General features: G+C 39.8%; 1 protein-coding gene across 3 annotated transcripts in view; it reads left to right on the forward strand.

The window, feature by feature from the left end:
• Window positions 1-1305: 1305 nt before the first annotated feature.
• slc66a2 (solute carrier family 66 member 2) overlaps window positions 1306-25919 on the forward strand; it is a 35391-nt gene continuing 10777 nt past the window's right edge. The window contains exons 1-5 of one of the 3 annotated variants that reach the window (XM_030063739.1): window positions 1306-1565; window positions 5706-5863; window positions 8061-8194; window positions 13911-13961; window positions 24616-24832. In XM_030063739.1, coding sequence (XP_029919599.1) covers window positions 5733-5863; window positions 8061-8194; window positions 13911-13961; window positions 24616-24832 — 533 coding nt within the window. In that variant the 5' untranslated portion in view covers window positions 1306-1565; window positions 5706-5732. Of the gene's footprint in view, window positions 1566-5035; window positions 5864-8060; window positions 8195-13910; window positions 13962-24615; window positions 24833-25919 lie in introns of those variants that run through there. The other 2 variants (XM_030063737.1, XM_030063738.1) reach the window with 2 other exon arrangements.

Here is a 25919-nt window from a genome sequence, read left to right on the forward strand (position 1 = left end):
GAGCAGCTGATATAGGAACAGCCATAAAGGACCTCAAATCTGTTGATAAAGCAGTGCTACAAAAGCTAAAACACTGCATCTGTCAGGTTGTGTTTCTCGCCATATGAGCATTTCAGAAAACCACACTGCCTTCAATAATGAATTATTCTGATAAAAGGATAAGTCCACGCTTAATTGCAAAATGATTTGTGTGGGGCTGTGCTGCCCTCTGGCTGCATTTTAACAATATTCCAAAGCTTCTATACCTGTGGACAGTATTTGTGTAAATCAGACTCAGATCCACTAATCCCCAGCTAAGCCAAATTGGTTTAGAGTGTGGGTAATGTCTTGCAAAAAAGATGCAAATTTGGGTAAACATGAGCATTGCAGTATAAACTTTAGAGCTACAGTGACATCAGATCAGTGTTCCTGTTTCAACGATGAGGGCACGCTCTGGGAGGTTGCGGTCAACAGCTGCCAAAGTTTACACACAATTTCATTTTATTGCGCAGAGCCAGTTCATCTGTTCCACGAAACAGAGGCCTGCTGTCCCATGATGCAGAGCAGCCGGTCACTTTGAAATGGGCTGCTCTTCCATCCCAGCTTGTGTCATGAGATGAGCGACATTCTTCTCCAGGTCATCGATGCGCACTCCCATCTCATCTAGTGAGAGAGTTAGGGAAAATCTGACAGTACACACTGCCATAGTTTATTGCACCTCTACCTGAAGACTTTAATTTAGCCTAGATGTCAGCAAAAAACAATCTGAACACAGAAGCAGTTAGCAGTTGCAACAGTGGCAGAAGTGTCTAAGTGTGTGAGTGTTCTTAGCCCATCTAAACCTTAAAGATAATCATACAACATCAGAGGTGCATTAATAAAACAATAAAATAAAATAACCACCTCTTTATTGCGGTCATGCTGATCAGTTCCACCATTTCACATCCTGTAGCTAGGGACAACATGGTGCTGACAATGCTCCCGCCTCTCTCAATATACAGACATAATCAGTGGGACTTTCGCAACCAGGATATTTTCAAAAGAACAGGAATACATGTTTTTGCCTTTATAAATAAAATAAAAAAATAAAATAACTTACACTGTGACCCATGGTCTAAGTGAATGTACTTAAAAATGTGCAAATAACTATTCTACCTCGATGCTGTCAGACACATAAATTATAACAATAATGTAATATCACTTGCTATCATCAAATTAACCGATATGCGGACACAGGTGCGTGCGAACTGGTAATTAATAACGTCGTATGTGTGAGCCAATCAGAGTTCAGAATCAGGGGCAGAAGTACAAAAACACTTTGAAACAACGTATTAGCTCATTTATTCAAATTAAATCACGGCAGGGAGTTAAATATGTCATGACGAGCATATTTCAAGTTGGGACATAGCCTACACTTGACAACAAAAGGATATGTTTGGACTCTAACTGTTCGGAGATGGCTTGAAATCTTCCCTCAAGACGCTGCATGGTTTTCTCCATCTAAAGAGAGAGTCAAAACCGTAGTGAAGGGGCGTTTGTGTCCTTGGTGTGACCTTTAGGGATGTGGAGCAGCCTCGACATCACAGGTATGTCCAAACTTACCGTCTCCGTCATGTCTTTGGCAGCCTTGCAGTCTGTTTGGGACATCGTTGCTCCTCCACCACAAACCCCTCGCTGTGTTTTCAGGCAGTGTGGGAATTAATTTGAGACGTGTGGCATGCCGCCTGACTGTAACTACGTTTGGAATCGAATGACTTAAGGCAATAGCTTCGGGCCACAATGTGAAAAATCCTCAACTCAGTTTTTCCCACGAAGGTGCTGTGACTCCCCTAACTTTGGAGTGAGCTGTGTCTAACCAGCCACTATGAGAACAATTGCACTTCCGGTTGCCAATAGTCATTCTTTTCGAAATAAATGCATTTTCCCCTGCGGGCGTAATGCAAAAACTTCAAAGAGAAAGTTAAGAAGATAAATAAAATAAAATAAAAATATTCATAAAACTGATCAAGTACTATTAGTTATGCTAAGTACTTTTAGTTAGTTAGTTATTAGTTGTACTGATTGAACAATGTAATTATGTATTAATTGATTAATTATAAGTTGAATTATATATTATGTTAAATGTTTTCCATGAAGCTGGACCAAGAATGACAGTACAGTAATTATACATTATGAGTATACATCTATTTTTTTTGGATCCATCCATATTCTACTCTATAGATATTTTGCAGATGTATATCATTATACATAGTCTATGCAAAGGTTCAAATGTGAAATATCTATGGTTAGTCTATAAATATATTTTGTATATTATATTTTTATTACTCTTATAGGATATGCATAGATTTTTTTTTCTTATATTATTTGTGTTTATCCACTTTTACTATTTATTTGGTTACTTGTGTTTAATTCGTCTAAAGATATGTATTTCTCCTAGTGATGAAGTATGTTTCGTGTAGACTGCTGGTATTTTCTGTGCAAAATTTGTGATCAATAAAGTATATCTATCTATCTATCTATCTACTGAAAGTAGCCTAGCTCTGGAAAATAGAATTACCTCAATTGCTAATGCAAAATATAAATTTCCCCCCACTCTTACATGCTCTTTCATCTATAAATAAAACACAAAGATCAAATGCATTTTTTTCCTGTTTTTATTTGTTTTATTGTTTTTATTGCTCTTACTGTTTTGTCGTTTTATGGTCATTTATGTACAGCACTTTGTTTCAGCTGTGGTTGTTTTTAAAGTGCTCTATAAATAAAGTTGAGTTGAGTCTTTTAATCCATTGTTCATTGGTGTGAAGACTACTTATTTATTTCCCCTAAGCGACATGTAGGCTTTATTGTGGAGGTGACTAGTCTGACTTCTGGTCTTATTGTGGCTGCCTCTGACTGACTTCACTTCGACTTCCATCACTTGGGAGTGTGCATGCTTGCATGGCCACACCTATTTCTGTAGTGGTTAACCCTTTGTAAACCGGTTTTGCTTGTTTAACCGCAATGGTCTGCACTCTCATTTCCACACTGTGATGATGATGGTGATGATGAGCAGGAGCAAATGGCTGCAGTGCACTGTTTGACGTGGAAGCACTGGTTTTTACATAAGAGATTATCCTGGCTCTCAGAGATGGGTGAGAGGCTGTCTGCCACAAAGGTTATATAACTTTTAGTAAGCTCTTTTTACCAGTGGTTATAATCTGGATTTTGTCAGTCATCTGCTCTATTTCTTTTGAATTAGTTGAATTTTGCATTATTGTATTATCTTGTGTGGAGTTTGACATGGAAAAGACAGGTATGCAGCAAAACACCTGAGGACAACCATGGTTACATTTAGGACCTTGCAGCTACTTTAAAATATTGGATCCAAGTTGAAAATATGCAGTCGAGATTTGTCACTACCTCAGTGTTCCTTAAATCCTCTTTGGGACACCAGACAAGGTCTTTCCTCTGTGGATGGGGCGTAATATGATGGCTTTTTTTAGATGGTTATTTGATTTTGCCAAACAGTGTAATCCTCATGGTCCTGATAAATTACTGAGAACATGAGAGGTCGAGACATCTTTACAGTGGAACAAAAGCAGGTTCTGCTGTTTCCGGCTACACTATCAGTGTTCATGAGGGTTTATGCATAAATTAGCTACTGTATGCATAATGAATGTGGCAGAGACCGTGTAGTCAAATGACGTGATTGCACCTGAAATAGCTGCTGTTGGTCACATTAGAATCGTTTGAAGTTGTGTGTCACTGTTTGAAAGAGTGCAGTCATGCATTCTTGTATTCAGAATGCAAAGGATGCCTCTGCTGAAGACTAGCTGGGTGAGACTTGTGTGCTATTTCCGTCTCTGACTAGCAGGTTTCCATTGGCTGGAATGCCTTGAATTTGATCCACAAATCTCCCTCTTTCAGGTGTTGACAGCACAGTGCAAGCAGAGATCATCTATATAGGAAGATATTCCACATTCAGATTATTTGAGGCCACCTCCAGGGAGCGATGTAGAGCAATGAAAGTGTGCTAAATAGAATAAAATGAACAGCGGTCAGTAAGTCTGCCTACATGAATGAAAATATTTTCCTCTCTGGGGGGAAAAAGACTATATAACCTCAATACTAGTTGAAATCCTCTGCAACTGCCATAATTTTACAACCAACAATGCCTCGTCAGCTTATAATTATGCTGATGAGGCATAATTATGACCCCCTCCTAACCCTAACCTGATTTAAACTAACCAGCAGAGGCAACAAGTACTAGCCAATCAGAGGCAGACTTCGTAAAGTGCAGGTGGGAAAAATAAGGCATCTCAACTGATGCATTGTGGTGTGTCGGTTCATGTGTGTTCTGTGTTAATGATACAATGTGTCTGTTCATGCAGAGGCCATATGGAGAGAAAACCCAACCAAGGCCACTGACAGCTGTGAGACAGAGGAAAAGTGCCATACCACATTGTCTCATCCCCCTTCAACAGGTCCACAGGTTCCCACACACTATGCTGTGTTCATCTGAACTCAGACATTGGCAATTTTTTTTTTTTAAGATTGCCCAAACTGGAGTGGTATGGCCTTTTTTTTAGGGTGCCAGCTGCCCTTAGATCCACCACTGATTTAGCCTCACTGACCGCCATATATTCCACCTTGTTTGGCAAATGCTCAGCACTGCCCCTGATGCTCAAAAGACTTTACTGCACTCTTTTTCTCTATCTCACAGCAGTCAGTGGCAATGGGTAGGCCTTTTCTCCTCATAGGCTTTGGTACTAGCTAGTTCAATCAAACATAATGCTCAGGTAGCTGAGGAGCAAACCTTGTGTAAACACAAATTCATCAGACATATGAAATGGTCAGTGCCTAGTCAAAAAAGTCACATAAATTAACCATGTTCAGTCCACACTGTTGTAACTCCAGGTTATAAGCAGAGTGCTGAGCCACCAGATGTGGCCACCAGAGGGCGCATCACGCTAGTGAAAACTTCCTACAGGATGTGCAGTATCTTTTTCAAGTGCAGGATCTTTGAGGAAGGCGTGACTTCTGACGTATCAGGAAGTATTGCTGTGCCTCTGTTTTGTGTGGCCAGTCAGTCAACTGGAATACAGGCGCCTTGGTGTAGATTAAGTGCACGTTTCCCGTTTTCCTCCGGTCTCCTCCAGTCGATTTTAAGGGCTTTTTTTTTACTGTATCGGAAATCTTGAATGTTTTCTGCTGCTGAGTTATGTTTTGCAACCGCTCAAACCGCGTAGACAGCATCAAGCAAAGTGCTGGATGAGAAAATGGGACGCAGTTGGTAAAGAGCGGCTAGGTATTAAGCCACGGCTGTCCCCTTCGTTGCCAGTAATGTACCGCTGCCTTTGTCGAGCATCGCTGTGGTAATTCATGCTCGGACAGTTTGGACCATTGTTCTCTGCCGTTACTGTATCATTTGCCTGGCTCGTCATTTCCGATCCACTGCCCGACTTGTGATGGCGTGGCACTAGCTGCTTTTTATCCGCATCCGTGCTAAGATAATGAACACGAATTCTCGGAGATTACTCTGTTTACTATGCCAAAGTCAACACGGGAAACCACAAGAAGCTAAATAGCTCTCAATACCCTCACAAGAACAACCGAGTGGCTTCACTCCCCAACTTCTCGTCGAATAAGTGTCGCTGTCAGTTGTTGCTCCAGGCAGAGTGGATGAGCACCTGAGCTGAGCCATGGAAGATGAGGTGTTTGACCAGGTCGTGTATGTGTTTAACCAGCTGGTGTCGTGGGTCGCGGCTGGTGCCATGGTGTTTGGCGGAGTTGTGCCATACATTCCCCAGTACAGAGACATCCGCCGGACCCAGAATGCGGAGGGCTTCTCCACCTATGTGTGTTTGGTCCTCCTGGTGGCCAATATCTTAAGAATACTCTTCAGGTAAGACCTTTGTAATACCTCCAGGAACCCAGCCTAGCCCTTCATGTTCGGAGAGGAGTGCATCCAGAAATCAGTCAATATAATGCCTCCTTGCTTATCGTCGCAGGTGAATACCAAGAAGAGCATGGCTGAGAATGTGTTAAGTTTTGCTGGGTGGTGATCCATAAATCAATCCTTGTTTAAATGAAATGTTAACTCTTAGAACTGATACCCCCTTCTCGTGACTGCTGCCATGGTGTGTGTTTTTGATGGGGACAATTTTGGGAATAAACGAAGAAACAGCGATATAAGTGAATGCATGCCGAATTGAACAGTTGCTCCCAACAATCTAGAAAAAGGTCTTCAGTCATGCTCTGCCAGAAGTGTACATTTGCCCACAAGTCAGGCAGCATGTTGCGACATGTTTGAATAAAGAGTTTGGTTTGACATCTTTTACATAATGAGGCCTGACAGAGCTATGCAAGGTTACATGGCCTTACATGGCCCTTGGAAGTTGATGACAATTTGTAATTTATGTAATTTAATCTCTTTTAGAGGCTGTTTACAGGCAAGTATTTGTTGGCAGATGAAATCTCATTATGGATGCAGGGCTGCCCTCTTTTTTCCTCATATTTATTTGCTGTCTAAGCCCCTACTGTCTTCTTTCTGTTATTTTAGTTTAAATGAATGTTATTTTCCCTGGTACTTACAGACAGGAAATGAGTGTTAGCGATGGACTGGTGGAAAGGAGCAGTAGCCCGACATGCTGAAGGTCCAAAATACACTGGCTAACTTCTTGTGTGCCCATTTTCCATGTGTTTTGCATAAAAGTGAGAAAGTTGGGTACAGTGATGCCCAAATATCACGAAAAATGGATTTATTCATTATTTTTAAGTATTTGTAGGCCATAAATTAGTACTTGAGGAAATACATTTTCCTCTAATTAATGTGTGTGAAATTAGTGATAATTGTAATAATAAGGCAATAGGTGCATGTTGTTAATTTGCTTATCAGTAGTAGTAACAGTGACCTTCCATGTGCAAGGAGGGAACCAAATGTTCACCTTATACAGCAAATGAAAAAAAAAAAAAAATCTAATGTATAACGTGTGTGTGCTCAGTGGAGCCATACAGCGTGCAGACCTTTGTCCTGTCCCAGCACTATCCCGCCTGTCACTGCTCTCCACTGGGATTATATTGGTTTAAGTTGTTAGGATATTGTCCTGTTGGCTTCTGTACCTGTAAAATGATGAGAACAGACACCAAGGACACCCATGTGTCTCCAGTAGATCATTGGCTCTAGTGACGCTTTAGTGTGACATATTGTTAGTTGTAGCACTCAGTCTACAATCACTCAACATAGTCTGTACTTAAAGAACCATACAGTGGTTCAGCATGTTTAGCGTAACATCAACAAAATGTATACACTTCATGTTTCTGCTAATTGTTTCCCAAATCAAGCAGTTGTATTTTACAATTCCATATCATTTCCCCCCTTTTATCCAGACACTGGTTTCCTTTCAGTCCACAAGGATATCAGAATTAATTTTCAGAGACTTAAAACTTTCTTCAAGTGTTCCATCACCATAATAAAGTCGTCCACATTAGTTTTCCTAAAAGCAGCAGCTCTGTTGGGTTTTGATGACTTGAAATTGGGTGGAGTGAAACATTTTGTCTCTCGGGGAAACGTTTGCTTTACACAGCTGTTGTGGTTCATGAATGATGATGACTTTGTTAGTCACAGAAGCAAGGCATTGTAAGTTGGGTGTTTCAACCAAAAAATCTAATTTGAAAATGGTGGGATTTTGGTTTTATGTTATGAAATATAGTACGCCCTGCATGATTTGCAAAATGGTTTGCTGTAATGTAAAATGTAGGTGAATTGTAGTAAATGGGCCAAATATTCAAAATCACTGTGTTAGCATGGAGCTGCAGAGACAATGATTTACTGGAGTCACATGGATAGATCTTTTTGGTGTCTAACATGTTCTCATCACTTAATGGGTAAGATGTATTCCTTTGACTAAATGTGAACCCAGATGCAAATTTTTGCCGTGCGCATTAGAGAACGTGTCATTTCATTGAGTGCTGCAGAACATGCTCATGCTCACCAGAAAACCAAGCATGCATGGTTTTCCCCATTGGAGAGGCTGGATATTGCATTTCATATGTGCTACATTTTACATGGGTTAATACATACTGTTTGCTTCCTCTGACAGATTTGGACGCTACTTTGAGACGCCGCTGCTGTGGCAGAGCATCATCATGATTGCTACCATGCTGATCATGCTGAACCTCTGCACCAACGTCCGTATGGCCACTGAACTCAACACCAAGCGACGCTCTTTCACAGGTTAGAAACCCTCCGCAGGGTCCCTTTACTGTCCTACTGACATCAGTCTGATAAAGCTCAGTTACACCACCACTATGAGTGTGTGTGTGCTTTAGCTGTAAATGTTGTATGCCTGTACAAACTTGCTGTTCTTGTGTACCTTTTGAATTAATGGTATTAATATTCACTAGTGTTTTGGCAACAGAAGAGAGTGTTTGTGTAGGGGAATATAGTGTGAGAGCTGTGTTGGTATGTTAAGAGTGTTTGAGAGGGTGAGTGAGAGACATATAATGTGAGTGAATGCATGTGTATGAGAATGACTATGAGTGTGACTTACTGCAAGTGCATGTAAATGTGTTTGAGATTTAGTGTGTGTGTGAGTGTGTTCAGAGCATGTGTGAAAGTGAGTGTAGGCGTTGGGACAGTTCAGATAAACCTGTTTACACATTTTACACAACCACTGAAAACCCTTCCAGGAATGAAATGTATTGGACTTCCACTATTATAACTGAATGAGGAATATGTGGATGAGAGAAACTCCCAGCTAAGTTCCTAAATTTTACATGGAACACGTATATTAGTTATATTTTGTTGCTAATTTAAGATGAATCTAATGACTGGCAAAAATAAACCATCAGGTTATAGAGCAAAGTTGACTACATCTGAAACGTATCCTACGCAGCAGAAACAAGCTACAACAGTGGGCAAGCAGCTACATAATACAGCGGATGGGCTAACTGTATCGTCTCTACAAATTAAACTGAAGCAAACACTCACAGCTGTCTTGTCAGAAATTATAGCAAGCCTAGAACCTACACAAGCCTCACTGGAAGCTGTACATGTTGAGGTGGAAAAGTAAGGACTTTGACTGCAGGCTCTGAAAAAGGCGCCAACTAGCCACAGTGATCCTTTGAACACACTTGTATCCGCATTGGATGCATGTGATACAAGACTGAACAGCAAGCTAAGATGGATGATCTTGAAAACCAGCCCTGTCAAAATAATCTGCAGATCATGGGGATTCCTTACAACTCTGAAGAATGATCTGAAAAGTGGGTTCATGGCCAAATTACATTCTCAGAAGTACCAGAGTTGGACAGAGCACACCATACCCTGACAGAGACCAAAAGAGGGCAAATGGCTGTGGCCTATGCCAGCATACTTTCTCCACTTCCAAGAGAGGGAGATGGAACTGTCAAGGAAGCATGGACAACTCTACTTCCAGGGGGCGAAGGTCTTCATCTTTCCCGTCATGAACACCCAACTTGCCAAGAAAAAAGCAACTTTCAAGAAAATTAAGGCCAAGCTTTTTTTTGGACACTATTAAATTTTTTCTATGCTACCCAGCTGTGCTACATGTTTGTTACAAAGACGTGAACCATACTTTCAAAACACTCTCGAGGAGGTGCAGTGAACTTTTCCACATTTTGTTACAACTACAAATTTAAATGTATTTTATTGGGGTTTTATGTAATGGACCAACACAAAATGGTGCATCATTTTGAAGCGGGTGGGAAATATTACATGGTTTGCAAAATTATTTACAAACAAAAACCTGAAAAGTGTTGAGTGCATATATATTCAGCCCCTGTTACTGTGAAACCCCTAAGTAAAATCTAGTGCAACCAACTGCCTTCAGAAGTCTCATAATTAGTAAATACAGTCCACCTGTGTGCAGTTTAATCTCTGTATAAATACAGCTGTTCTACAAAGGCCTCAGAGGTTTGTTAGAGAACATTACCAAACAAACAGCATCATAAAGACCGAGGAGCTGTGGGAAAATGGAAAAAGTATGGCACAACTGCAAACCTACCAAGACAAAGCTGTTCTTCAGCAGGGACAGGAAAGCTGCTCAGAGTTGATGGGAAAATGGATGGAGCCAAATATAGGGCAATCCTTGAAGAAAACCTGTTACAGTCTGAAAAGACTTGAGACTGGGGCCGAGGTTTACCTTCCAGCAGGACAACAAGCCTAAACATAGAGCCAGAGGTACAATGGAATGGTTTAGATCAAAGCATATTAATTTGTTAGAATAGCCCAGTCAAAAGCCCAGACCTAAATCCAGCCGAGAATCTGTGGCAAGACTTGAATTGCTGTTCACAGGCAGTTTCCATCTAATTTGACTGAGCTAGAGCTATTTTGCAAAGAATGAGCAAAAATTTCACTCTCTAGATGTTCAAAGCTGGTAGAGACACACCCCCAAAAGACTTGTAGCTGTAATCGCAGCAAAAGGTGGTTCTACAAAGTATTGACTCAGGGGGATGAATACTAATGCATCCAAGAGATGACTGTTGTCCTAAATATTATTTGTGTCACAATAAAATGTATTTTGCACCTACAAAGCACTATGCATTTTGTGTTGATCAAATGGTAAAAAGACCATTTAAGTCAATCTGAATTCCAGCTGGTAACACTACAAAATGTTTGAAAAGTCAGTCCCCAGACCTCAACCCAACTGAGCTGCTTTTCACCTGCTGAAGACCAAAATGAAGGCCAAAAGACCCACAAACGAGCCACAACTGAAGGCAGCAGCACTAAAAGCCTTGACAGAGCGTCTCAAGGGAGGAAACTCAGAATTTGGTGAATAAATCCTGGAGTCCATATCGAATATAATTCTTATAATTATAGTTATGTATGTTATGTATGGTTTGTCCAATTAGTTTTGAGCCTCTGAAAATGGGCTGAAAGTGTATAAAACTGGCTGTAATCCTTAAAAGGTTAATTCCGTGTTTTTGTTCAACTCCTTAATTTAAAGCTGAAAAGCTGCACTTCAATCACGTCTTCATTACTCCATTTCAAATCCACTGTGGTGGTGTACAATGCCAAAATTATGAATATTGTGTCACTGTCCAAATACTTATGGACCTAACTGTATGTGTGTATGTAGGGTAGAGGGTTGGTAGGGCTGGAAAGAAGGCGATACTGATCATAGAACAAATGAAAATATTTGTAAATGCTGATGATACACATTGGTCAAGATTTTCACAATAAAGTATTGTTTAAAAAATGAGATGCCATATCATTTAACAGTGAACAGGTTTTGTTTATGGCATGTTGAACAGATCAGAATGTTACTGTTTGGCTAAAGGGTGTTTTTGTTGATTCTAAATCTCAATCCTCTGAAAAACCTCACTGGTGAGGCCATGTTGTAACTTAGTGCTTCTTATAACAGCACAACCCACAAGATTTCCTGCTGTGTTCATGATTCATAACATCCTGTTACTGTACATCATAGACTAATGCATTTGCTGATCATGCTTAATATGATCTTATCGCTCTTAGGTTCAAAACAGAAAGCATCCATTTTTTTTACCTAATAAGGAGTTTAGAAGTTCAAGAGAAATTTATTTTTTATTATTATTACAGTTTTCAGATGTATAATCAAATATTATAGTTTGTTAAAAACATCTTCAGCCCTGCTGGTCTCATTGTGTTCAAGCTGTGCTCAAACCCATAGAACTTTATTTCAAATTCTAGTGGAGATTTGAATGTTTCCAAAGATCCCAAATATGTTGTGCTAAATTACAGTGATTTAGCTTCAGTGAAGAGCTGCAACCAGCAGATACAGAATATGTATGTGACATTGTTGTACCATGTGGAAAAAAAATGTTTTTTCTAACTTTGAAGATACTTGAGGAGAAATGAATGGGAAAATCAGAGTTCAAACCATCACCAGTAAAATTTTAAAGTTGTTAGGATGGTGACTCCAATCATAACTTTTCTGCAGACTGCAGAGAGAGGACAAACTTGCATACAGAACAAGTGACATGAAGATATTATTATGCAAGCTGAATAATGGGGTAGGAATAAGCTTGCTGTTAGTCACATGGCAAACTGTGTTCATCAGGAGACAAATTACACTCAGTCAGCCTCATACTGAGTGATGCTCACTTGCCTGGTATGAGGTGAAGCTTTGCAACTGCAGTTACTAATTTGTCACAAAAAATATTTTTGCTGAAGATGGTTTAAATTACAATTAGACTGAAGTAAAAAGCAATTTTTGCTTAACAGATTGTGCTTTTATTAGCTTTGCCTAAAATTAATGAAACTAAAACTGTACTAAAATTAATGAGATCATCTCATACTGACTGAAGCTCAGCTGTTTAATGTTGATATCAGTGTGTGTTTGTGACTGCAGTGACTGATTTCAGCCTCAGAGCAATTAACTAGTTTACATCAAGATAATCAAATTTTTCTACAGTCATCATACTTTCTAAATTAACTACAGACACCCTCCAATTAGAGTTAGTAACTTAATATACTCCTGAGTTACTGATCCAGAAGCCTTGTTGTGGTCATTGTGTCGCCAACTCTTATAGTATAAAACAAACTGAAACAGTGACAAATTATTCAAAGGCAGTGACTTTGTCAAAGTCCAAAACCTGCTACTACCTGCAGTAAAGTCTTCTGATAGTCAAATGCATCCTGTTAAGTCACCTGATCCCTTAGACAGAGGCAAAACAGTTTTGTACTGACATTATGCCCTTTTGGTTTTCTAAAGTTGTAACTTTAGATATTAGATATTTAGATATTGCAGTCAGACTCTCATTGTTTCGTGTACATCTGTTCCAAAGCCCACTGTGGCTTGACAAATCTGTCTTGTGTTTATAGATTATACTGTGACAGAATTCTACTGTGCTCTGTATTTGTAGTTTCCATGGTTGAATGTTCACTCATGCGTTGACCTGAAGGCAGGCTGAGGTCAGGGCATTTGACCGTGGGTGCTAATGTCTGCAGGTCATAATGTCGGTTAGATGTCACATGATAATCCAGGAATGCAGGAAAACACCAGTCCTCCCTTTCATTTGAATGGGTGTAGTGTGTTAAGGCTGCAGGATTTTATATCGCATGGGATTTAACAAAAAACAAAACAAAACAAAACAAAAATACGCAGCCCTCTGGCAAGACGTTGAACCAGAATCAACTTTTGCCCAAACATAATCCAGCATCACAGTGTGGTGGCCAATCATGCTGGCAGTCCGAAGGAAGACACCCAGGAGAAGAAACGTGTTTACGATGTACCATTGTATCATATCATATCATTGTATCAGACAAAAATGCTATTTTCTGATTGTTTCACAACAGTTACATCATAGAGCGCAAATAAACACACCCATAGCGCTCCACAACCCTACGGATTTTGTCTGAATGCAGCCTAAAGGCATGGGGTCTGAAAAGTGTAGAATCCCAAGCTTGTCACAAGAAGGTTCAAGCCTTAGCCTCCATTCAGAGACAGGAAGCCCTTGTCCCAGGAGCAAAACCCATTATGCAATATTTTACTCACAGAGCCAACAAAGATGAAACCCAACCAACATCAGCATTCCTGTACAGACATTGATTCAAAATTGTCCAAGTCACTAACTCGGCTTCATGTTTTCTTATTTTGCATGGTAGTAATATCAGTTATCATAAATATTAAACTTAATATTGGTATTGAGGTCAAAATTTTGGTATCATGACAATATGTCAAAGATACTTTAACTAGTCGTTTTCTATTGGAAACTTTGTAATTGGTGATTACACTGACCAGGGCATTGACGAATCCATTTTTTTTTTTTTTTTTTTTTGCGGTATCAGTGATACCAGCTCGAACCATTTAGTATGTTTTGCTCAGAATGAATTAATCTGTGAGAGACTGAGAATGCGTTTCACACAGACCAGGGACTTTACAGAAGAGAAACCAAGCTCTCTCTGTCTCTTTTCCTTTCCCTGTTATTTTGTTTTCTTGTGTCTGTAGCAACAGACAGTAAGGACGAGGAGGTCAAAGTCCCTAAGAGGCATTTTCTGGGTATGTACAGTACTTAATGTATCTGCCATGAAGTTGTAGTTCATCTGCCTCCCCCCCATCTCTGTGTCTTGTGCATGACTTAGTGTGGCTGTCCCTCTAGCCCAGTCACAACTAACAGATGACTAACACCACTAGATCATGCTTTGATGAAGCATGACTCCATTTTACTCGCATGCAATCCTGTTGTATCCAAGTGATTCACAATGATATTGAAATACCCTCATTGCATGTTACCCACCACAAATGGAGCATAAGCCTGTCTTACAAAACTACTATGTAGGTGTGATTTTGCATGTAACATCCATGCATAATTCTCTCATTCATATCCATCTATGTATTTATTTAATTTCCAGAAAAAAAAGAGCACCCATGTATTCCAGAATAGTGGAATGTGACCTAGACTAATCTGTATTAACCATAGGCTATTAGAGATGTGGAATTTATTTGTTTGTTTATTTGTTGTCTCTTACTCACCTCATGTTGTTCTTGACAATCTGAGTTCATGCTTAAATTTTGTTGGTTTAAAATGTAATCACTGAATTGTTCAATATTAACTCTTGTGTAATATATTTTTGTGTGTGAGTTACAGGAACCTGAAAGTGGTGCATGTTGGTGCCTAATCTGCTTGCTTTATTCTACAGCCCTGCAATGTGAATGGAGGCCTGTTCTATGCCAGCTTTCTGATGCCTTAAATTTAAGCCAATTCAAATGCTAACAAATTTGTCTTTTCCTTCTAACACTTTAACTATTTTTTGGCACACTTTGAACTTTGTTTCAGCACATTTCATAGACCCTGTTTACACTTGATTTTAACATGCATTTCGGGTGATTGGCTCACAAATGAACAGAAGTAAAAGTGGAAATGACCACATTTTGTGATCTGGGTCACTCAAACCTCTTGCTGAGGTGGTCTGTGATACATTTGTCCACATATCATTGGTAAAGTAAATGCTAATGCATCATGACACATCAGTGTTCAGACAGGTCTGAACATTCACTTGTCCCGGATGTACACTTGTGTTCGGAGCACCAAGACAAATGTTAAAACTAAGTGTAGACAAAGTTTAATAACCCTTTAATATGGAATAAGTGAGACATTAAAAGCACAGTTAGACTACCACTGTTAAGACATCAACTCTGGTCAGGATCAAGGTTGAAACCTTGGACAAAAACATGCTGCCTTGACTCGCTTCCTAGCAATAAAGTGCGATTTAAAAGGATCTAAAGGTGGGCAGTATAGAGTCGGTGATAAGCTGAGTCAGTGGTGACAGTAGAAAAGCTAACACTGTAGGTCTACTTCATGTACAGGGTGATGAAAAGGGCTGCCAGTCTCTGTCATCATGTTGTCATCATTTTCCACAATGCACTGGCCAAGAAGATGGATTAGGTTTTTCCCCTTCGAAAATGTTAATTTAGTTTTTTCAGCAGTTTGATTTTCAACTCTTATCCCTTCTATCCCTTATCATCTTAAACTTTTTAAAGCTGTCTGATTTGTTATAGTATCAGTTTCAGTAGGTTTGAACATTACAGGCTCACAGTCTGTTTAGCCTGTTAGTTTGCTATGTAGCCAATAGATTTGCATATTATATGATCAGGAGAACTGTATGACATCACACCAAATGGGGAAAATGTACTGTATCAAGTAATTGCCCATGGTCTAATCCAATGTTACATTCTTTAGTACAGCTGTTGTGCCTTGTTCAAACACTAGATGGTGCTCGGAAACAACATTTGCATGATGTGAAATAGTGAACACTTGACTCCTTCCAGTACAATATATTGTAGATAATCTTCTTAGCACCGAGTGATATTGAAGTGTTATTGTGTAACCTTGTGTTGGTTATGTTCTATCAATTTTATAATATAGTTACAGAAAAGCATGACAAAATGCTCATGAAGGCTGTGGCATTCTGTGATTGAGTGGGTTTGTATTTCTGACATTTCTTTGGGTTGTCAGTAGGCTCAACAGAGCGGGAGCAGGTTAAATTTGCTTGTCTCTAGTGCCCAGGCATGATACTGCTACCTTTGATAGCCCAAATCTTGAAGCTGCTTGCCCTGTGCCAGAGGTTTGAACTAAGCATCTATAGATGATCATCAATCACAGAGCTTTGCCAAGCATCATTAACACTGACACAAAGCCATGTTCTTCGATTGCAGCTTTGCTGGTGTGTGCCTGCTCATTGATCTGGTAGTCATAATATGAATGCAGTGCATGGTTGTAATCCAGTATTGATGGAGAGAATGAAAGTACCCAGGTGGATGGAGGAAGAAAAAAAAAATGAATTAGATTGGTAGCCTCACACAGGGGCCTTGACCAGCAGTGGTCAATATCAGGCCCATAGGATGGGATTGGAATAGGAGATTTTACAGAGGAAAACAAGTCACTGAGAAAGTGTCAGGTGGAAACACTACACATTGCAGACCACTTTCTACAACTGACCATAATGCTGTTTAGTCACCAGGTCAAAGCCTGAACTTGAAGGCTATATTTCTCCAATTGTGGAGTTCATTCTCTTTGTTTGTTCTAAATCATTCAAGCATGTATTCTTTCCCTCACAATGGCACAGAGGCTTGGCATTATTATCACAGCAAGCGCTCACATCAAACTTAATTACAGGCTGACGTTTGTACCAAGGAAAAATAACCATCACATACTGTTAATAGTGCTTCCTAGGATGCCTGAATAGGACATTGGCTGTACTAAGTACAACTAAAAGCAAATTTTCAAGGAGAGGCTTCAGACTTTCTAATGTGTACTTGGTACCCAAGATCCAAACATGCAGTTGAGGATATATGTAGGTTTAAGGAGTGTGCCCACGTGTCAGCCAAATTGCAAATTGCAATTGCAGTTTAAAGTAACAGAGAGAATTAAGCTGCACACCTCCCATCTGCATTAGACACATCTCCTTAAGTACCATCACACCTCTGGACACATCTGGGCTGTATATCTGTGTCATAGCCAGGGTAGTTTTCAGACAAGGGAGAAATCGTAGTTGTTTGGTCTAATAGTAGCTCAGTGTAGTTTATGTGAGAGACTGCTGGCTATAAGCCTTTAAGGGGATTAAAAGATCAGATCATTTGGCCATGTCAGAGTTAGAAATGTTGATTCAGGTGAGGGTAAATTAGTTTTCAAGGAAAACATCAACAGAGATAAACTGAAAAGGCAAATGGAAAAAAAAAAAGTTTAATATGTGCATGAATGCTTGAATGCACCTAAAGCTGATTCAGGCTTTACTTTTTGTCTTTTCAAAGAGCCTAGAGAGAAGCAGTAAACCATAAATGGATTTTTACAAATACAACAAACCACGTGAGAAATGGTGATATTAGAATTTGGTATAGCCAAGGTGCCCTTCAACCAATTAGCTTCCCTGTGACTGAAAACCCTGGGAAGAAAACTTCTTGGTCACCGGATCCTAAATAAGTGGCCCGTTTTTCCCCTCAGATGGCAGCTGTTCAAATTACCAACAAAATCTCGTTCACTCTGAGCTCTGTTCACTCCTAAAATATTTTTGTCATTGCCAGATAGTCTTTGAATGGAAATGGCTGCGGCCTTTGCATTCTATTTAATCAGCACATCTGAACAACTATAATTCTTGAATACACCTCAAAGATGTAAAAATGCTTTTTGAATAACCAGACTGCTTGTGGCTGGCTCAAAGATAATCAGCTTCCTAGAATATATGTTGAATATGGTTGTATTACAGTGATTGAGCAATCCACTGCCGCATAGGTGCTGGCTTAATGTTACAGAGTCATATGGCCACAAAATATTTCCATTTTATTTTTTCATCTGTTTTAAACTCATTCTTCCTTCTGGTCCCCTGACATCTGTACTTGTACCTTCATTTTGTTTGATAGCTTACAATAAATCACCTCTTTAGTCTGCAAATGCAGTTATCCCCTCCCTGGGGCAAGTAGACCTAACTTCCAGCTTTGCACATTTCAGTCCTGTTATAGAAGAGACAGAATTTAGGCTAGGAAGTAATACAGTTGCAGTGTTTCAGCTTGGCTGAGAAAGCCTATTTGTCATTTTGAAAAAGTTCCACATCTGAATTTCAGAAAATGAGGCTTGTTGAAATCCAAGATTCAATTTCCTTGGCTATTTTAACTGTCTCCAGAATAATGTTTTTGTTTTCTCCCACAAGGGCTTTTGAGTGACAGTAAGCCATTATTTCAGCTACCTCCATAGACTTTCCAACTTCTAACTAAAACTGGCAGGGAGCAGTTGGTAAACAAGCGATTGAAATCTCCAACTCTGACCCATGTCTGCCTACACATGTACCACAGTTCTGTGTGACTTCGAGCTGAGCTGTGCACAGGAGGTTAGGCCACCACAGGGAGCCTATTGTATGCACCTTCAGTCTGTTCCCACACAAAGCTGCTGTGGCTGCCACACAGCTGAGGATAAAAGAGGAAGATGAGGATGCCCCAAGGTAAACGAGTGGCACAGTTAGAGAGGCTATGTGGCAGGGTATGGTAGAGGTTCAGTACTGTGATAAACACAACTTAGTAGTCCATTTGAAATGGTGCTGCTGTTAGACCTCTGTGTGATACATAGCTCTGCCTACAAGATGTTGTTTTTAACTGTTCTGTGTTGGAGGCATATCAGATTTGTTTCCACTCATATCTTCAGCCTTTCCCCAGGTATAGAATTGAGAGATGATGACAAAATAGCACTATTGAAACAGGTATCTGTGGCAACGGCTCCACAGTTGATTGAAAAAAAAAATGGGAATAAAACATCTCAGTGTTGACCACAACAATTTACAATTTACAAAGGCTGCAGTTTTTGGTTTGCTTCTATGCAGCTTCATAAGCAAGATATTTTTGTTCTTTGCAGAATTCCTGGCAGCCAAACTTAATGATAAGATATCTTTCATTGCCCTCACCACACAGAACAAATCTCCTCTAATCTCCATCACCTCCATCATATTTTTACAACTTGGTTCTACTGAAAAATTGGCCATTCACTATGATCAGATATATAGCAATGATCTGAGGTGGTGTGGGTGTTGGTCCATTCAGTGACATAAGTGAAAATAAAAGGGTGAATTGTTTCCAATTTTGAGTTGAAGTTTGAGAAGAGTCAGCTCAATTACTAGTTGAACAAACACTGGGACTGTATTAAAACTATGTTTTAGGAATGAAGAAAAGTAGTTTCTTACACATGCATATAAGATGCCTCTGGCAGCACTGCTGAGTAAGGAGAGTGTTTGTGCTCCAAATATATCAACACATGGTGGCCCATAGGATGGACAACAGTTGGGCAGATGGATACCTTCTAACTTAAGCATATTCCTGTGGAAATATTCCTGCCCTCCCCCAGGACCAGTTATTGTGTACACAATGACCCACATTAGTCCTTATGGAAAATTCTGAGTTATCCACAGCGAGCAATTGTCTGCCATGGTTGTCAGACTCTGACAGTAACAGTACATTTTCACAAGCCTATGGTCACTATCTCTCAGGTTATGAATTAATTGATGAAAAATTAGTTGCATAGCACGCATAGCAGGCCCATTGGTACCACCACGAATGCTGGAGTCACTGGTCCAAGCTTCCTTTTACAGTGCTACACTGAGGCCATAGGGCTTTGGCACAGTTAGAGAGTCTATGCAAGGGCCCCTTGCATTGACAGAGAATTCCATTCTAGCCCCCCATAGGAATGAAGACTGCCTATGTCCCCATAGCTTTATCCAACAGATTGCACAGGAAGAACTTTTTTCAGGCCTGGAAAATCAAGATAGGTTGTAAATCATGGCCTTCACCTGGCCTGCAGCTGTGTAAGACTTCTCACTAAGTGAAGCAGTGAGCTGGCAAGCCTTGAATGGGAGCTTAGGTAGGTGACATGGCTAAATAACTCAGCTTTGGCTCAAATACAAATGAGGGACCACCCTGTGAGTGGAGAGGACAATAGAAGTTGTTGAACGGCTTGACAGCATGGCGGCTGCCTAGGTGGGTTGAGAGTTGTTGGCTGAACAGGTGAACCCTAGAAATATGCCATTCTAAGCATAGATCAGGGCCAAGCAGGAGGTCAGGCTATGAAATGTTGGATTTGGTTATTATCATGTACATGTAATTGTGGAATGGTTCCTTTGATGTTGGCCCAAATGCAGCTCCCTCAGCTCTGTCAGTCTTTCCTCTCCATTGCTATCACTGTCCTCACCTGTCGTGATCAACCATTGGTGAGTGTGGATCTTCCTGAGCTCCTCATGCTGTGGCGATGCCTCATGCTATGGGTAGAAGGTGGGAAATCGTACTTTGTGCATGGGCTAGAAGGCTTGGGCAGAGCTGTGCTGCACATGGGGGAAAAATTGGTGCCATGGTGTAGCATGGTGAAGGGGAAACTGGAGCATGAAACACAGAAAAAGGGATTGGCAAGTGCCAACTCCCCATTCCCTTGTCCTAGACATAAAGCACTCTGCATGGGTGTCCTGTTAGGCATGTGCCTCCCACACTGGAAGCACTGTTTCCTCTCAATATCCAACATGTTCTGTCAACAAACAAGAGAGCGCCTAGCCTAAGCTGCAAAATTGTGGTTGATTGGTAGAACAACCAGCTGACTCAAACCAACACAATGGGGAAAGTTTAGGGAGAGCTGAGAGAAAATCTGGACATGCATTTGTCATTGCTTAGAGCAAATGTTTGGCTGTGCAGTATAAATAACAAGAAGCACTGAGGCTGAGAACCAATTACCTGTCATTTGTCTAAGACATGACTTTATTTACTTATCCTTTATTTAGCCAGGAAGGTTCCATTGAGATACAAAATCTCTTCTTCCAGGGAGTCCTGGTAAAGACGGCAGCAGAATTAGTTTCACATAAAAAAAAAAAAAAACACACACACACATAATGCATAAAAGCAACACAGGGGAAATGGTTAAAGAAGAGAGGTATGCAGGCTATACCAGTGATATCTAAACACAGTCCACCTCATGTCAAGGAAGTTATGTAAAACAGCAGCATGTTTCCTTCACAGCAGTTTGTAAAAGACCTTTAAAAATATTTAAAGAAGGGAGTACTTCCCAGGTAATGATATTTTGCAGCTCATTCCATGCCCAAGTTGCATAAAAGGAGAAAGCAGCTTTACCCATCTCTTGAGTGCACCCTGGGGACATTTAGAAGAATCCAATTAGTAGATCTAGTTCTATAGTTGCTTGTATGAAAGGATAAAAAGCTTGAGATATAAGTAGGTAGTTTACCTAACAATGCCTTTGCAGTAAATAGCAATGTGTATTTTTATCCTTTGGTATAGAGATGACCATCCTTGGCTGGTGCTATAATGCTACTTGAGAGAAACTTAAACATGAATAAGAACTCACTTCACCAAGAGTACCAACTAGTAGCCACATAAGAGTAGCTACTATGTAAATCAGTCGTGTAAACTACAAAAGGATGACTGCAAGCAAGGGTGGACTTAGTGTTTTGGGAGCCCCAGGCCAAATGGGGGAGTGGGGACTCTCAGCCCTTTTTAATGCATTAAACAGTACATTACCTACAACTTGGAGCTGAACAAACTATGCATGCAAGAGAAGCTGTTTTTCAGTCAGGACATTTCTTTTAAATTGATTGTCAGATTACTTCTGTTCCTGTCTTTTTTGGGCCCCTATAGCTGTACACTGCAAAAAGTCAAAATCTTACCAAGATTATTTGTCTTATTTCAAGTAAAAATGTCTTATTTCTAGTCAAAATATCTCATTACACTTAAAATAAGACATAATCAGCTCAGACATTACTTGTCTTTAGACAATTTTGACTTGTTTCAAGTGAAAATTTACTTGAAACAAGTCAAAATTAGCTTGAAACAAGAAACAAATTTTGCCAATGGAACAAGCAAATTTTTACTTGTTCACTTGTGTCTAACCCTAACCCTAACAAGTGAAAATTGTCTAAAGACAAGTAATTTCTGAGCTGATCATGTCTTATTTTAAGTGTAATGAGATATTTTGACTAGAAATAAGACATTTTTACTTGAAATAAGACAAATAATCTTGGTAAGATTTTGACTTTTTACAGTGTAGCTTATATTTCTTTCTTAGTGGTGGGAGAAATGGGAGCACCCAGAGGAAACCCACACAAACACGGGGAGAATAAGCAAACTTCACACAGAAAGGCACTGTCCCAGCCAAGATTTGAATCAAGGACCTTCTTGAGACAGCAATGTTAACCACTGAACTACCTTGCTGCCATTGATATGGTTTTCTTAGCCAAGAGAATACGTTTTTTTCAGTATTGTGCTGTTCAAGTTGTGCTGTTCGAGTTGTGTATAATAGCTACTTGCAGAATCTTACATTTCATTGAATCCACAACATGTACAGTTTTGAGCGTAAAGCTGTGCATGACTTTGGTGGCTCAGTTGGTTTTGAACAAAGTACTCTCTTGCCCCAGATTGTTCCTTACTTCTGTGCTTGGCTGTTATCAGCAAGGGCCAGGCTGGCTCTAGTTGGACCAGATCCATGCTACCCTTGTCCAGCTGCCAGAAGGGGTCTACAGCCACATTAGGCTTCTCCATCCATAGCACTTGTGATCTGGAAGTGCTGTACATTTACCACCGCTCTCAGAGGTATTCTCAATGCTGATCACATTCTAGAGAAAGAGATGCCATAGCAGACCTATTCAGCTCTTCTGATTTATGTAGCGTGCCACATTATGTTGGTGTAAAGAACTGGGTTTCAAGGTTACGCCATTGGACATTCTTTGTGTGGTGGATTGCTACGTGTTCTGACACTCTAGTATGTCCATATAGAATCGAAACACCTTTGAATGTTTTTTTCTTTTATGTAATTGTTACATTCATACAATTTACTGAACATGTCTGTCACAAAAGAACCATTGAATTGGCTCAATACTGCAAAACCAGCATACCTTGCTCTCATACGTGCCTGCCATGCATATTCACTTAGAAATGCCAACTAAATGTCACAATCTATAACCAGCAATTCTCGAATGAAACAATATTTCAACAAATCATAAACTCAAATGTCATAAACCTTTATGTTGCTTCACTTTTGATTTTGCTCAACCTCTTAGAAGTGCTACTTTTTATTATTCAGGTATATATATTGTTGGTCTGGTTAAGCCAAACTTTGCTTAGACAAGTGCTTCTGTATGTTCATAATCTCCTCACGAACCCTGGTCCTTCATACATAGGCCACCAAGAAAAGCATGATAGATGTGTCTTTCAGATGAAGAAAGTCTCATTTAAACATTATTAAATTAATAGGCTTTTATTGCATTTAAGGCTTGTCGAAATACCATCCAAGATACAGCACCATGGCAACATCTTCCCCATTCACTTATTATTAGATTTTCAGATTTTATTCTCTTCAACCCCCCACCCCGTTCCGACTGGGGCAGTAGCATTATGTGCATTGTTATCACTGCCCCTCCACCACAATGTACAGTCCTTATGTTTTATCATAGAGGTTACACAGGTAAAAGGTTGGCAAGGAGGACATTGAATTAAATTTTTTAATTCATTTATTTCTTACACTATTAACATCGATGTCTAGTTATTGCATCGTAAAGTGCCATAAGTGATCAACATTGTGCTGTTGTGCAGCCTTTAGATTTTATCAATATAATCAGTATTGGCTCTGCTGTTTGTTATACAAATCCAGTTTTGCTTTGCACAGAATTTTTATTTAATCAGTTGCTTCAGAAGAACAGGGTGAAAGCCCACAAGAGACATTAAGGCAGAAAACAAGGTTTAAATCATTAATCATTGACGAGAGTCCCACCCAGCCCATTACTACTGTGCCCTATGTGGAGAGGGCTGTAGCCTGTGCCAGCTGTCTTCCTTTCTCCAGGCTTTTCATCACATTTGATTGCTTTCTATTGGTGTACTGAGATTTTAGATAAAGCTTCCTCCCAGAAGACCTGGAGTCTAAAGCTTCTGTTTTGCAGCCATCTGAATGAGAACCAGTCCAGATTGTGTGTACAGTCCTTTAGTGTATTTGTGGCAATGACGTATAGTTCTTTCTGAATACGAGATGATTGTGGGAGTTGTGAAAATTCGCAATGAAAGTGTGAAGATTCAAAGTTAGTTAATTTTTTTTCCTCAATAATACAACTTTTAACTCCATTTACTAGTTTGTAGTATTGCTTCATAAGGAACATACATAAGTTTGATTATGGCCAGGTGTGGATCCAGTGGGGTGTTTCCCCCCTGACTGACTGATCTCATCCTTCTTTGAATCATGCATTGCCTCTTAATGGAAGGAGAAACAACCACAAATTACTCATTTGTTGTGATGATTGAAGTGAGGAGTAGGATCCCAAAAAGGAATCTGTAGAAACTGTGAAAATGATGAGAGTCAAAATCATTATCAAATATTATTGACAGTACTATTTTGATGTTGAAAAATGTTTTAAATATTGATTTACAAATGTCAACTAACAGTCTGTCACCAAACTGGATATTTAGCAATTTGAAAATCTTCATCTGTAATATGTCTAACAAAATACTTTTTGTTTTGTTTGTTTGTTCCTGATTTTAGTTTTGCAGGGACAGTGCACATTAATCAGCATTTCTGTAACTGTGCCAGTATCAGCAAGCTGGCTAGTTTTCCACTCTTGTCCCTGTAGAGGCATAATGCTAATAACTGTTCTTCTCTCTGGACTCATCTCTTGTGTCCCTGTATTTTGCGTCCTAGACTTTGACTGGAGCTACTTCTGGTCGTGGAGTCGCTTCGTGGACTACCTGCAGTGTGTGCTGGCCTTCACGCTGCTGGCAGCCTACATCACCTATGTGCTGCTGGACTCGGCGCTGTTTGTGGAGTCCCTGGGCTTCCTGGCCGTCTTCACAGAGGCCATGCTGGGGACGCCACAGCTCTACTGCAATTACCAGAACAAGTCCACAGAGGGCATGAGGTACAGATTACATACTGAACCTATTCACTTACTGACTTCATTTACTCACATGAAGGATTCTTATGTTTTTAGATGATTTTTTTTTTGCATTTTTCTGTCATTGGAGAGATGACAGGAGGGAGAGGCAGGAAAGACTGGACTAGGTATATTAGGATGATGTGACAGAAGTCCTGAGCTGCATTTGAACCCAGCACACAGCAGGTACATGTTATGTTCCTAAGCCAACTAAGCCACAAGGATGCACTGAGAATTTCATGTCAATGCACAGCATGAGAACAAGCAGAACTTTCTTTTGGGATCATCTTTTCTTTCCTTTGTATTAGAAATAACCTACTGTTTGGACTAATATGGAGGGAGTATATTCTGTTAACTAGTTTAATTCATAGGAAAAGGGAGTCTCAATCAGGCTGTCAAAAGTTCACATAAACCTTTAGGCCTAAATAAGACATATAGCCAGTAGCTGTCAGTGTGATACATCCACTCACATATATGAATTAAGAAACATTTGAAGTCTAACGTAATTGTCCACTCATCTACCATATTTTCCTGTGTATATTCATCATTTTAACAGAGGCTAGTTATTTTAATGCTCCGTTGCATGTAGAATGATTCTAGAGTGTAGTCTTAATTTTTTTCCCAGAGCAGAGCCTGCTTTCATGAGTCACATTTTATTCACAGACAAGTTGTTTGTTTCTGTATGCTTTTGTTAATTTGGAGGTTCTTTTGTTAAAGCTTCAGCTGGCGGGTATGCAACAGACAAACTTATGTTGCTAAATTTTTAGTCGAGTCAAACGACATCACTTAGATGAAACTGCTTCTTTTGACTCATTTGAACGCAGAAACAGCGAGGTTATTTGCTTTTACTTTAATCTCTCCAACCTTTTGTGCCTTAAGTATAATTTACAAAGCCTCGGTTGGATGAAGATAAAAATAAAGACTTTAGTATTGTATCCTTGTCTAATGATAATGTTCCTATTCTGGTGATTATGTACTGTTTTATTTATGAGTGCTACTTCCATTATTGTCTTCAGAGGCTCCTGTGAGGGTGTTTTAGTATGTGTTTCTGAGTAATGGCTTCAGATTATGT

This window comes from Myripristis murdjan, chromosome 11 (genome assembly GCF_902150065.1).
Source record: "Myripristis murdjan chromosome 11, fMyrMur1.1, whole genome shotgun sequence".
Classification (NCBI taxonomy): Eukaryota; Metazoa; Chordata; class Actinopteri; order Holocentriformes; family Holocentridae; genus Myripristis; species Myripristis murdjan.